Genomic DNA, 14,013 nt, shown 5'->3' on the forward strand with positions numbered 1-14,013 from the left:
TTAAAAAAAAAAAAAAAATATATATATATATAATATACACAACATTAACAAAGATATATTTTGCAAAATATTTATTGACTGGTTTAGGAAAAAAATGTTTCATGTATTATATTATTTATTATTGTAGTTTTAGTCACAACATAATTTGTATTCTATATTATCAATTAATTCATTTTCACTAATATTTGTTATACATGTGAGTAGGTTAGGTGGTATCACATTGCGGGAAAACAAACATGAACATTTTTTTCCCAAACATAGCTTATGTTAATTTTTTTTTTATAATTTATTTTACTTAGGTTAAAATTTACATTTTAATATTATATTTAGGAATTTTTGAAGCATGAAAACAAATTTAACGGAGCTTAAATTATGCTCTGTTAAATATGTGATTAAGATAATTAGGGCATACAACATATATAATCATCCCCAAATTATTAAATAAGTATCTATTTAATTCTGGTAAAATATAATGTGTTTGGAGAATGTTTGTTTAAGTGATCATGGACAGCAATAAAAAGACAGGCTATATTGTTTAAACTATTGTTAAGGACACAATTGGTATAAGCTATAATAATACGTTTACCTATATATCCTTTGCAATGAGAATCATCCATAGAATCGTAGTATCTCAATTGATGTTTTATTGAGTCAAAAACGAACCAACGCTGTTTCCATGCTTTCAAGAGAGCTCCACGTTTGTATAAGTAACCCTCATGTGTCCTGTTCTCGGCGACATTGGATGAGAACTGCTCGTAGTATTGCTGATGGATACCATTCATATCTACAACATTACATTGGATAAATAATTTTATAATGATTAGTAAGATAAACAAAAAAAAGTTCAATTATAACACACTTGAATTCACTGAAGTCGTTTCCCCACAAGTTCTGTTAGCATTTTGATTAGTTAGCGTTCTGTCGGCAACAGCCTTATATTTAGTACAGCTTTTGGGTACATTTTCTGAACATTTTTCGTGACAACTATAACCACAATCGCAACATCTCATGCCAGTCTGAAAATATTGAGAATACAAATAGATATAATAATAATTTGATTTAGACATAATAACTTAATTATCAAATTTTGACTTCCATTAAAGTTTAATGATTGTGTAATAATCATTTTAACTAGGACTGCGGATTAAATGAACTATGTTACAATACATAACCTTAAAATATCAAGACGAATTGAAAATAAAAAACATATTTTATGTACAAATTTACCTTACAAAATTATTTAAAAAATAAATTATGAAGCCTAATAAGTAAAATAAAAATAATAATTCATAAAAATAGCAAATAAAAACGATAAAAAAGAAAATATTATCTAAAAATTCAAATGTCAAAAATGAGTTTAATAATTGAATTCATTGTTCCATAATCATAATTTAGTGCTATGACTTACAAAAAGCAAAAAAATTAATTTTTCAACATAACCTTTACTTATTAATATATTATGTGTTATCAAAGCTTAATGAAAAATTATAACTACATACAAAATTGATTTACATTTGTTTTATGCACTAATGGTTATTTTGTTTTGTGATGAAATAATTATGAAAATATTAAATGATACATAGAGTTTAAGTACAATAATATAATGTGTAGAGACAATTCAAAGGTTTGAAATTAAATCTTGCATATTCTAATATCATATACTGTGCATCCAAAGGTTAAGATGTTTATGAAATGATCTTTAGTTTAAAACAAAAAATACCTTATTGAAGATTTTTTTGATACAATTATTTAAAGTTGCATAATAACTCAAAGTACAAATGATTAATTTATAAGATTTTGGTTTTGATATAGAATCAAGATCTATAGTTGGGGTAGGGAAAGAGAACAATACTATTACATTTTCATAAATCACACATTTAGTACCCTAACCAACTTACAAATATTGAATTTACTTTGTTATGTGTACACCAATAGTAAAAATAAACATCAACATATCACGATCTTAGAACATAAGAAAAAAATATATTCTTTTTGCAATGATTCATAATTAATGTATTTATACAAACTGAAAATAATGATTTTATTTACCTTTACAGGTCCCCAAAGAAGACTAGAACAAAAATCACAGTAGGTAGGTGTAGTAAAGTTATATTTTTCAAAGCGATGTGGATGAGAATGAGGTGGATTTGTATCCGTGTTTGAAGATGTTGTATTAATTGCTTTGCCACGCATGAGAATTTCTATTGTGGATCGTTTGTGCAACAACCGCCCGTGATATCTGACCAGTTGTGTACTAAACGAAGCGTGTCTCTAAAGAGAAAATAATGATTTTGAATTGAATAAAAAGCTTTTACAACAAATAATTTGTACCTTTAATGATTCTGCAGTAACAGGAATTTCTAATTTGTCCCAGAGCACCTTCCATTTTTGCGGCAAAAGGCCTAGTTCAGTTTCCAATTTATGAATGTCATCCAATAGGTATTTAAATGCATCTGGCATATATCGCTCTACTATATTATACCTGAAAAATATCAAAAAATTAAAAAGGAATGCAAACAATAATTTTGTAATAAATTCATATTTTAAATCTTATTTTGATTAATAGAGAAGAAAAAAAATGTGAAAACCAATACCCAGTTGTTATGACTTTTCGTTGATTCTTTATAGAAATACCATCTGCAGCTTCGGCTTCTTCTTCTTGTTGCATATCCATCTGAATAATCTCCAAATCGTAACTTGGTCCGTGAGCCAATTCCTCATTCAAGTAATATTGCCAAACATTCAAATTGGGCAGCGACGATTGTGGTCTGAGGACCTAAACAACAAGAAAACCATAAATTTAAACAATAGAATTATTTATTTAACTAAAAAGGTTAATAAATATGCCGAGGCCAAAAATCTACCGGTTGTTCAATATTTGGCATGTACATGAAGTTGTAAAATATTGATGTACGCGCATTATGTTTTTCAATGTAATCAAACACAGATTGTCCCAAATTTGGTACATAATGAGATGAGATATTGTTACCAGCCAGACGACCTCCTACAATTCATCACAATATAAATGTTAAAACATTTGCAATAATTTGGATTTAAAAAAAAAATAATACCCGGATAAACAATGTCATCGTCTGAACCAGTGTCCACACTCTTGTGGTGCGACGTAAGTGATCCTCGCTTGTCTTCAACTGCAGCAACCCCACATTCTACTCTTTCCAGTTCACAGTCCAACAAAAATGTTCGAAATCGACAAGACACTGAGTGATATGCCAAAAATCTCAAATAGTAATCATTGAACTCAAACGACAATGGGAACTGCCCATGGATTTGATGAACAATATCAAGAAACTGTAAGAAGGTTGGTGCAAATCCAGAAGCTTGGGACGCAGTAGCTAGATTACTGCGATGACTGAACCGGTGACCAAATGCAAGCCATTCCTTTTCAACCAACACCCGGAAACCTTCGATTGTGCGATAATATGGGTCCATGCATAATTGTGCAATTGATGACAGTTGACAAGTTATGTCCCATCCTTCTTCTAAACATAACATGACTGAAGAACCTTGCACATCAATCAAATCTACTATAGCCCCAGACAATTGCATAATGTTTCGTAACTGTTGTAACCAATCTGAACTTTCAATCATTCTAAATCAACGGAAAAATACATATTTTTTTTTAATATACCACAATAAGGTTACCAGCTAATCATAATTGTTTAAGAGTATTGATCTTTAATCAATATTTCTTTTGATTTATACTCTAAATTCAGTAATATGGCTACATGATCGTAGATTAAAATAGGACATGCAGAAGAAAGATTTTTTCTACAAATTTGGTGTAATACCTTCCAGTTATGTACATTTTTTAATTAAAATAAACAATACATTTGTCAAGATGTAAAAAATATTTTAAGAAAGATAGAAGTAGAGGTGCTCAGGATCCAGAAAAAGTATGGTTAAATTGATTTTTGAAATTTTATAAATTTAAATCCAATTTTTAAATTTTGTTTATTTTTCAATCTAAAAACTATCCAAATATTAATATGGAATTTCCATTTTGAATACATTCTAACAATAACATTTTATTCCAATAATTTCTAAATCTGTTTCTCATATTTTATTGAAAAGTTAAGTTATGGAATGTTATTATGTTTAACATAATACTCTGAATATTTCCTCAAACACCATAGCCTTAATAGCAATATACATATCTTTATCTATATTCTATACTACCATTGATTAAATATAACTCTGGTCTTAATTATTTAATAAATGTCTATACTAATATATTAAGACATAATAAGACAACACTTATTTTGTTTGTCGTTGATAAGCTCAAAAATTGCTAAACCGATTTGGATATTTTCAGCATTATTAAAAGAATCTAAAGGATGTTATAGACCACTAACCAAACTATTGCCTCAGGAAAACTAATGAAAATAACCAGAAAATAGAAATATATCTGTGAAGCTATTTGATAAATTTTTACTGCAACGTTTTACAATTTATTTTTGTTCTATAAACCAATTTACAACAGAGAAAAAGCCATGAAAAACTGTACGTTGCCTGATTGTGAGTACCAAAATTGGGGTAGCTAAGTTTATATCTTTTTGATGAACATGACAATCCTCATAATAAATATAATGTATCAGTATATTGTCCTTCAGTTAAGTACTAAAATCAGCAAAAGAAACAGGGTCACAATTTTATAATGACTAACTAGATTAATAAAATAAAATAATACCTGGAGCTATATATTTACTTATAACTTTTTTTGTCAACTGAAAAACAAATACTGTATAAGTGTGGTTACTTAATATCTATAAAAGGAAGTGTTAGTTTTGTTGTTAATGCAAAATTCCTAGTCAAATCTACAGAACCATTTTAAATATAGTTAGACAAATGGAGGAATCTGAATAACAATGACGAAATATAAATTTTTTTATATCACTAGCAGAAAACAATATCTTTAGCACTAACCAATTCACATCTACTGTGTATACCAAGAGCACCCCTACAAGCACCCCTACATTGAATTTATATATTTAAATATGTTAAATTGTACTCACTTGTAAAAAGAATGTTCTGGTTCGTTACTAGTAGAACTTGGTACGCATGCTCGCATAAGTTTTTTAAATGATGTTTTACTATGACGAATGTCAGCATACTCAATTGGAATAAAATCAATTTTCATGATAGAATCACCTTTCATACCCTTTAATAATAAATATTATTTTGAAAAAAACTGACAATAAATCTTACACATACAGTTTGATTTGTTGATTAATTTTATTACCTTCATTTGGGTCTTATCACCAAGTATGTATAAAGCAGCTCTATGAAACTCATGTGGACTATCTGGATTTGAATCTGGATCAGCCATCGACATACGCCCATATTGTTGATTTTGAAACATTGGTGAGGAGTAACTATTATTTGATGAAGTACTAATGTTGCGTCTTTCTTTTAATGAGCCCCAGCGACCAAATTGTTTATTACCACCACTAGATCTCATTGGACCCCTAAATTATATAAGTGGTATTATATGTAATTTATAAATACATATTATTAATAATATTTTCATGTAGTTGTGAAATACCTTCGTGAAATATCTGGAGAAAGAATGTCTTCATCCGCAGCCAACAAAAGTGAATTTATACTTAGACTGCTATCCGATAATCCCCAAGCAGCACCACTATTACGCAGAGTTGACAAAGGAGTTGAAGCAACAATAGCTGATAAGTATCTTTCTTGCTCTACAGAAGAATTGCTCTCTGAATTCAATGTACCTAAAAATAAAACATACAATTATAATATTTAAATCAAAAACTATTTCAAGAAAATAATTACATTACACTTAAAAAAAAAATACCTGTTGATGATGGATGAGTTGATTTTAGCATCCCAATAAGATTTTTTCCATGATACCCCGAACCTCGTAATAATAGTGCCGATGTACGCTGGTGGCGCCATGTGATAATTGGTACTCTACTATGACGATAATTTCGATAAAACCTTCTAATGCTATCATCTGAAATAATTGATGGAACCACCCAGAGTGCAGGATAACTAAATTGTATTGAACAAGAAAGTTTTTAAAGTATATACAATTATTTGTAATATATTGTTCAATAAAAATCGAACAATATTTACCTGCGGCACATTAAATATGCTGAATTTAGTGTGGTGATTTTAAACGGCTCTTTATTGTTATTTTTCTGGCCAATATTATTCGAACTAGTATTTTTAGGTGCAAGGCCTAGTCTAATCCAATCTCGTACGTAACTCCTTTCAGTTACTCGTTCCAATGTTTTTGGATCAGAAACATTAGAAACAATGTTTGAAGTATTCAGCACATTGATATCTAATTCATTTACTAGAAAAAAATAAAATATCAACATTAACACAAATTAAAGTTGAAGGAGTATAGGATATTTGACAAATGCTTGAGACATTACATTATTCAATTTATGTAAACAAAATGGTTATTAAAAATGTATGTTCAATAAATTGTATGAAATTAAGATAAAAGCATTAAGAATTGATAATTTATTTTGAGAAATATAATATTATGTTAGCAGAAATTTTGTTTAAAACAAAATTTAGATAAAAAATGGTAATATTATAAGAATCATACAATAATGGATAAACTCAGAACAGCAGTTCTCAAACTGTGGTAAGCGAAAGACTAGATGTTGGTAAACAGAAGGTCTTAAGTAACTGAATCAGATATTTCATCGCTAATATCAAATCTACAAATCCATGGTTCTCATTGAAAATTTGTTATTTAATTCATACCTTAATTTTTAAACACTAATAAATTTGTATTAATAAATAATTAATAACTATATCGTAATATATTACTGCATTTTTATTTAAAATAAATGAATTTAACTATGTAAAGTTTGTATCTTTCTATTTTTAACCATCAGCGGTACGCGACTGATTGATAATTTAATTAAAGTTTGAGAACAGCTGCATTAGAGTAAAGAATTTAACATACCAGATAAGTCATCAAGATTATTAAAAGGAGGAAGGGTCATCCGACCAGGAGTAGTCATATATTTGTTAGCCTTGTTTATTGAACTATTAGATATGTTAGGCAAAACATATTTATGACGTTTGGATGAACTCTTTTGCTTAAAACCTGCTTTACGAGCAGTCTTCATTAAAGTTTTTTTCGCGAAGCCCCTAATAAAAACAAAAAAATCAAAATAACTCAAATTATAATGTGAAAAACTAAAATCAAAACTCACTTAAGAGTGGCATTTTTTTCTTTATCATTTGTCATGGGCATTTCATAAATTGGAATTTGGCCTGTAAATGCAAAGTGATTAAATACATTTGGAGGATGTCGTACTTTGTGTATAAATTTTCGGAAACATTCAATGTCTTCGGCATTTACTTCTTCGTCAAATGCCACTTTGATTAACTAAAACGTATTCAAGTTATAAACTTTGTATGAACCAAGTACAATATTTTAAAAACTATTTCTTACCTGGAATGTGCAAGACCTAAACTGATGACCTTCTTGTAACCATTGGTCTAAGTGTGCCAAATATTGAACTGTAATACGTTTTTCTTTGGTTAAAGATGTCACAGGAAATGACCTTACTACAATTTGTTCACAAGCAAAGGGATCCAAAGGAGTTCCTTTAAATACTATACGATAATTTGTAATAAAAATAGCTCCTTCTGCAGGTAACAAAGGCGGTCCACCAACTAATCCTCCTAGACCTTCTTCTCTTCCATCTGGTAACAAATAAACTCTTAAACCATCCATCAATGGTTCTTCTCCTGGCAGCATATTGGGTGTCAATATTTTAGGCTAAATATATAAAACAATTTATTAATATTAGTATAATATTTTATCATGATTAATACTATTTATTATTACTTTTTGTATGGGTGGCAATCTCTTGGACTCCCTATTGACACCATCTAATGTTTCAATGTGTATATGCACTACGCCTGGAATCATTTGATGTAATGCACGAATATGTTCCTCACTAACTTCTCCTTCAGTACACACTTTATCGACAAAACGGCTAACCATTTTAATAACTTTGTTACCAATTTCATTAGGTTCTGGTTCAGCAAAACCACTTTCAACATCGGATTCACATACACTACCTGACCTATCAACAGCACTAAAAAAATTCAATTCAATTAAGCTACCTGATGAAAACAAAAATAAAATTTTAAAATAAATACCTATTTGTTATACTGTTAGATGTTCTTTCATCGTCTATATTTTTATTAGATGATTGATGATTTGATGAACTCTTAACATTATTTCCCCCTACATCTAATGGAACTAGTAAATACACCATACGATTAGCATAATGAATAGCTTGACTATACAGTGTTGATTCTTCACTTGATATATATTCCTTAAGTTTATCTAAATACAAATGTAAATCAATCAAATTATAAACATTCATAATAAGTATTAATCATATATTCATCATTACCGGAATTGTTTGATGGACGTAACCTCATTTGTTCAGCTGCTATTTCTAAAGCAGATAGTTCTTGTGAACGACTAAATCTGTCATTTAAAATATTATCTTTATTCTAAAATAAATAAAAAGTTATCAATTTCAACAAAATAATATTTAAAGCACTATTTTATTATATTACATGATTTTCACGGGGACTAGATAGATTCATTGATGAAGATCTTTTATGACTTGAGAGATTATTGTCAGAGTAAAGAGATTTAATGTCTCTTTGTACATCTAAATAATAAGCAGACTCCCAAAATAGTTGATTTTTCCAAACTAGGTGATCCTATATTACACAGTTAATTATAAACAATTAACACACAGCCCATGCCATAAATAAACATACAAATATAAAAGTATTAAATAATAAAATTACTTGAATACATGTGTATGCAAATTGTATCACTCCAGTGCATAGTTTACGGCAAAATGCAGTTGCTAAAGGCAAAAGAGCTGCTGCTATACCAAATTCGTCCATGGCTGAACCGTCCTGATATTAAATTATTTATTAATTTTTAAGTAATAGATATTATTTAATTTGTTAATTATTATTATTTATTTTGAGAACTAATTACTTGTAATACAAATAAACAATATAAATATTAATATTAATTTAAACTCATATAATGTATTTTTTTGCAAAACCGGTACTTTAAATAAATTTCACTATACAAATAAGAGTAGTTTTGTTTAATAAGATCAATCATTTGATTTGACTTTAATATTTAAAACAAAAATGTTCAACAAATTGAAGCAAAGCAATGAATTTCTATTTAAAATTTACTATTCACATTATATGAAATACATGGCATAAATTCAATTTTAAATACCATACCTGTAAGGCACAATTCATTAATCGTACAACTAGATCAAATTGTTGATGTTCAAGCATAGCTTTATTTCCTTGAACATGTTGTGCAAGTTCTGTGCATAAAGCTAATCTAGCAGCCCTACATTTCAATGCTCTTAACACAGCTGGGAACGTTTTACGAGCATCCGAAATCTTATTTTCAAATATACAATTTACACAGTTGCGTAGTACCTAAAATTGGAATTAAATGTGTACATATTATTTTATGTATTAATGTATTTAATAATGATAACACTTACTTCTAATCGCCTAGCAGAATTACTGACAGTTGTTCTCAGATCATTAGAATTTGTTATTGGAGGTCCCATAGGTACTATACGAGGTGGTGTTGGTTTAATTGATGAAAGTCTGCAAATAATAAATGATCATAGCAATTAAAATTAATTATAACATGAATTGGCTAAATACTAACTTAGAGTTTAAATTATGTTTAACCAAGCCATCATCGATAATTGTCTGAACACAATTGGCATCAAGTCTTGGAAATGGAGGTTGGTGGATTCTAGTAAATGCCCCTTCAGGGGGTTTCAAGATTTTTTGAACATATGGTTGTGGATTGGGATTTTCATTTAAGTATAATGCTTGAGCTAATTCCTAAAACATTTTAAATAATCGAGTAAAATTAATATTAAAATATATGACACATTTCACTAGAATTTAATTTTTAAATAAACAAATATATATATATATATATAATTAACAACTTATGTCAAAGTAAATTAATAAATTAAGAAGCTTTAAAAACAAAACATCAAATATTGGCTTAATATTCATGGAATTAATTTTATTTTTATATCTAAAAATTATCTTTATTTATATTACCAATTAATAACATAAATATGAATGGAAATATTGAAGTGATTTTTTAAGTACGCTCTCCTATTTTTATGCTTAAATTGTGCATATATTCAAATTCTGATATTTGGAATTTTTAAAAATACACTTAGTCAAAGTCTAACCTTAGTCTAACACTTAGTCTATGCTAATAGGTTAAGGTAGATATGGGGTTACACAATTTAAAAAAGTTATTAATTTCTATTGATTTATCAATATTAACAATTTGTAAAAATGATCCAAGTACCATCTAATATTACAAATAGTTTTTATTTTTTATAAAAAACCGTTTTTAATGATTATTACCCATAATATAACCATTTTAATAATTCAGGAACCACTCAATAGAATTTTGATTTAGATACATCAACATTTTTAAGAAAAAAATCCACTTAATAATTTATAGGAAAAAAGGGGGCTCTCATTCAAACAATAAAAGTTTGTCGTCAGGTTAAGTTACACCTAATTTGAACAAAAAATATCGGAAATTTAAAAATATTGTATTTAGGTTTACTTCAAAATTCTAAAAATCAGAATTTGAATAAATGTAGTATTAGAGGGAAAAATGGGGATATGAACATGATTAAGAATCTCACTGTATGTTAAATGTTTTGATTTTTAAGAACTTGAAAAAAAATATCAAAATACATAACATACCTGAATATGAGTAAGAACTAAACGACCATCGTCTAATGCTTCAGTTCGAAGTAATTCATTCATATTACAATATAACTCATCCCATTGATCACAAGAACGCCAAGCAGGACCTCTTTCGGTAACAAAACCATTAAAAAACATACAGTCTAACACTCTAGTTGTGAATTCATCATCTATTAGACATCTTTCGCCTAAAAATGCAGCCTAGAAATTAATTATTTTAATATATTTTTTTTCTTAAATATTTGTTAGTAAAACTTTTTTTTCAATAATTTACTTTATGAAATGTAATGACTGGTTTTGGATGTATCCGTATTATAGTCAAACAACAACGATAACCTTGAAGTAATTGAGCAAATGTTCTCATAAAAACTGCTCTCACTTCTTTATCAATTAGTGTAGGGGGTGGTGGTTGAACAGTATTAGAAGTCGGAGGGAATGCGTGGTCTGCACAACACAATTCTGGTTGTAACACTAGACTTAAGCAATCTTGAGTTTGAGTTAATAGTGGTTCAGGCAATAAAGGTAAACTTATACCGTCGGGTACAAGAATACTACCACCATCCAAATCAGCTACTATCACATCCATCTGCATACCACAATGATTCAAATTTATAGTTCACAAATGTAAATTTAAAACTATAAATTATTTTGTATGCTTACTTGTTCAGAAACATCAGTTTTAAGAGAAGCATGTACACCCATTAAAAATGGTGTAGGTGTGGACAATACTTCAACTAAACCCGCAGGTAACAATGGTATATAAACATGGCTATATTTGAATGGATACATAAGAGATATTAGAGCTGAACAACCTTCAGTTAGTCTGCTATAACTTCTAGAAGTCATCAGAACTTTTTGTTCAGTCATAATAGCACAGAATAATACAACAACATTGTGAATTCCTAAACAGAAACAAATTTTTAATTGATGTAAACAACTTGTAATATATTTATTTTTATAATAACAAAGTTCAAAAAACATTAAATTACCGAGTTCTTGGAATAATAAATATACTGCATTTTTGGTTACTGGCAATGTTTGAGATAATGGAGGTTGTAACGCTTGTCTATCCCCGGCACCTATGCTAAAGCGCACTTGAGGCCCTCCTGGCTGAGGAACTTGAACACAACCCAACATATTTCCTACTAATGTTTCAATAGGAGTTTCCACATTTTCTACATAAACGGTGTAAATTATACCTAAGCAATTCTGAAAACATTTTATACATTTATTTTTAATATTAATACAACACATTTAATAGGTATTTAAAATTGTATTACTCGGAATGTTTCTATGTAGTCTAATCTCGAAACCAAAACTAGACATTTTGGTGCATACATTATGCTGTGATGTTGTCTTTGATTTGTGTGATTGTTTCTTGAAAGTGCTATGTTTTCGACAACACCATCCTCTTCCTGCACATAAAAATCATTAGAATATTTTAAAGCATTATTAAATATAATTATGTTATAGATAATGTTATTCTTTTAATTAATTAGAAAGTTGTCTTTAATTGTTTAACATATTAATTAAATTAATTTGTTTTCCACAATAACATTTAATTTTATCATGTTTTGTACATTGTCAATACAAATTTTAAAAACATACATTGTATTAACTAATAACTATAAAATCAATTAAAACCAAAATATAATTTGTTTATCTTTCATTTACCAAACCATTATCTTTTTATAATCTATTCGTTTATCTAATTTTGTAAAATAAATTAATGTTACTAATATGCTTTATTATAATTACAAATTATCTATAATATTTTAAAAATAATTTGAGTTTGTTAAAAAATAAAACCATATTTAAGTATTATTTTATGATAAACTAAATAATAACATAGTAGTTAAAAATATAATCAATTTTACTTGCCTCATCAACAGGTTTACTTGGTGTAATAGATACTGTTTCATTAAAGCATAAACAAGCACAATAATGTCTTTCAGCCTCTACATCAGTAAGGACAAACACAAAAAATCTAGGTTCTTGTCGCTCTGATGACAAAGACCATCCTTGGGGTTGACAAAACTATGAAAGTAGAAAAAACTTTTTTAAAAAGATATTCTTATTTTGCTTGTTGAAAAAGCATTTTAATAAATCTGAATAGTAATTACTAATTACCCATTCAATTCCGTCAATGAAAGGAGTGTCTTTCCAGTCTTTTTCTGGAAATCGCTGGATAATCATACCTTTACTGGTCCCGCTACCTGTAGAAGAGAAAATTGTTGGAAAGAAATTAGAATCGGGAAAGCTTAAATAGCAGGCGGTAGCAAATTTTACGATAGTATAGGCTTTCACAAAATACACAATTTCTCGCTCAACATCGCTTATATCAAATTGTGTATTAACAAAACAATGAATCTTAACGACTTACAACTGACAGCATAGATCGTTGAACGGAGAATATAATATGATGTATGATTAAATTAATTAGACAAAGGATTTCTTACGTTCTTTTTCGTGGTCATAGCCTACGACCACGAAATAATCCGCTAGCCGAGACATGACAATAGTCAGAAGTCCGTCGTTGTGATGAGTCTTGATCACAGTCCGCAAAAAGAAACCACAACAACAACAATATTATAACATCGATTGATACAATGCAAAATCATCGGTCACATAGTAATAAAATAAAATAATGTACTAAATATGCAATTGTTGGTCGGAGTAGATAAAAAAAAAAACGTATTATTAACAATAAATAATTACTGTTTTTTTATTACGAACGTAGTTTCGTTTTAATTTTTTTTTACTTTTTCGGATTCTGTCGGAATGATACGCGTAGTGGGAACTCCCAGATAAGATAAAGATGGCGACTTGACGTCACCCGCCGTGACCGGCGGGGTAGTAGTCGTGGACAGAACTACTGCGCCTATGACTTATCGCCGGCCATTCATCGTTATCCGTTATTATCATTCATCATTTTCAATCACGGTCACGGTCTTAGAAGATAATATAGGTATATTCATATATATATATATATATAACTTCTTAGACCATGATTTCAATTTTCAATATTTCATGATCATCGTCAGTTCACAAACTGATCATAAATCACTAATCAGGAATCATAATAGTTGTCAAGTGTTCATCCGCGGTCATCTCGGTCACAGATATTATGTAATAATATATTAATATGTAATGCATTTATGATCAGTGAGCAGTTGG

General features: G+C 28.7%; 1 protein-coding gene across 1 annotated transcript in view; it reads right to left on the minus strand.

Annotated features, from left to right (window-relative positions):
* The window catches only part of LOC111029648 (myotubularin-related protein 13), a 15,421-nt gene extending 1,765 nt beyond the window's left edge, over positions 1-13,656 (minus strand). The window contains exons 1-31 of the mRNA XM_022308746.1: positions 13,296-13,656; positions 12,967-13,052; positions 12,718-12,873; positions 12,117-12,251; positions 11,826-12,045; positions 11,497-11,738; positions 11,111-11,422; positions 10,834-11,037; positions 9,755-9,936; positions 9,582-9,690; positions 9,307-9,513; positions 8,848-8,961; positions 8,608-8,757; positions 8,439-8,541; positions 8,179-8,368; positions 7,862-8,114; positions 7,463-7,792; positions 7,221-7,396; positions 6,968-7,155; positions 6,118-6,340; positions 5,837-6,033; positions 5,564-5,753; positions 5,261-5,486; positions 5,034-5,179; positions 3,072-3,610; positions 2,865-3,004; positions 2,595-2,776; positions 2,332-2,482; positions 2,050-2,271; positions 860-1,016; positions 587-784 (exon numbers count right to left, since the gene is read on the minus strand). Coding sequence (XP_022164438.1) covers positions 587-784; positions 860-1,016; positions 2,050-2,271; positions 2,332-2,482; positions 2,595-2,776; positions 2,865-3,004; positions 3,072-3,610; positions 5,034-5,179; positions 5,261-5,486; positions 5,564-5,753; positions 5,837-6,033; positions 6,118-6,340; positions 6,968-7,155; positions 7,221-7,396; positions 7,463-7,792; positions 7,862-8,114; positions 8,179-8,368; positions 8,439-8,541; positions 8,608-8,757; positions 8,848-8,961; positions 9,307-9,513; positions 9,582-9,690; positions 9,755-9,936; positions 10,834-11,037; positions 11,111-11,422; positions 11,497-11,738; positions 11,826-12,045; positions 12,117-12,251; positions 12,718-12,873; positions 12,967-13,052; positions 13,296-13,350 — 5,983 coding nt within the window. The 5' untranslated portion in view covers positions 13,351-13,656. The remainder of the gene's footprint in view (positions 1-586; positions 785-859; positions 1,017-2,049; positions 2,272-2,331; positions 2,483-2,594; positions 2,777-2,864; positions 3,005-3,071; positions 3,611-5,033; positions 5,180-5,260; positions 5,487-5,563; positions 5,754-5,836; positions 6,034-6,117; positions 6,341-6,967; positions 7,156-7,220; positions 7,397-7,462; positions 7,793-7,861; positions 8,115-8,178; positions 8,369-8,438; positions 8,542-8,607; positions 8,758-8,847; positions 8,962-9,306; positions 9,514-9,581; positions 9,691-9,754; positions 9,937-10,833; positions 11,038-11,110; positions 11,423-11,496; positions 11,739-11,825; positions 12,046-12,116; positions 12,252-12,717; positions 12,874-12,966; positions 13,053-13,295) is intronic.
* Positions 13,657-14,013: the final 357 nt, after the last annotated feature.

Source organism: Myzus persicae, unplaced genomic scaffold (assembly GCF_001856785.1).
Source record: "Myzus persicae strain clone G006 unplaced genomic scaffold, MPER_G0061.0, whole genome shotgun sequence".
NCBI lineage: Eukaryota > Metazoa > Arthropoda > Insecta > Hemiptera > Aphididae > Myzus > Myzus persicae.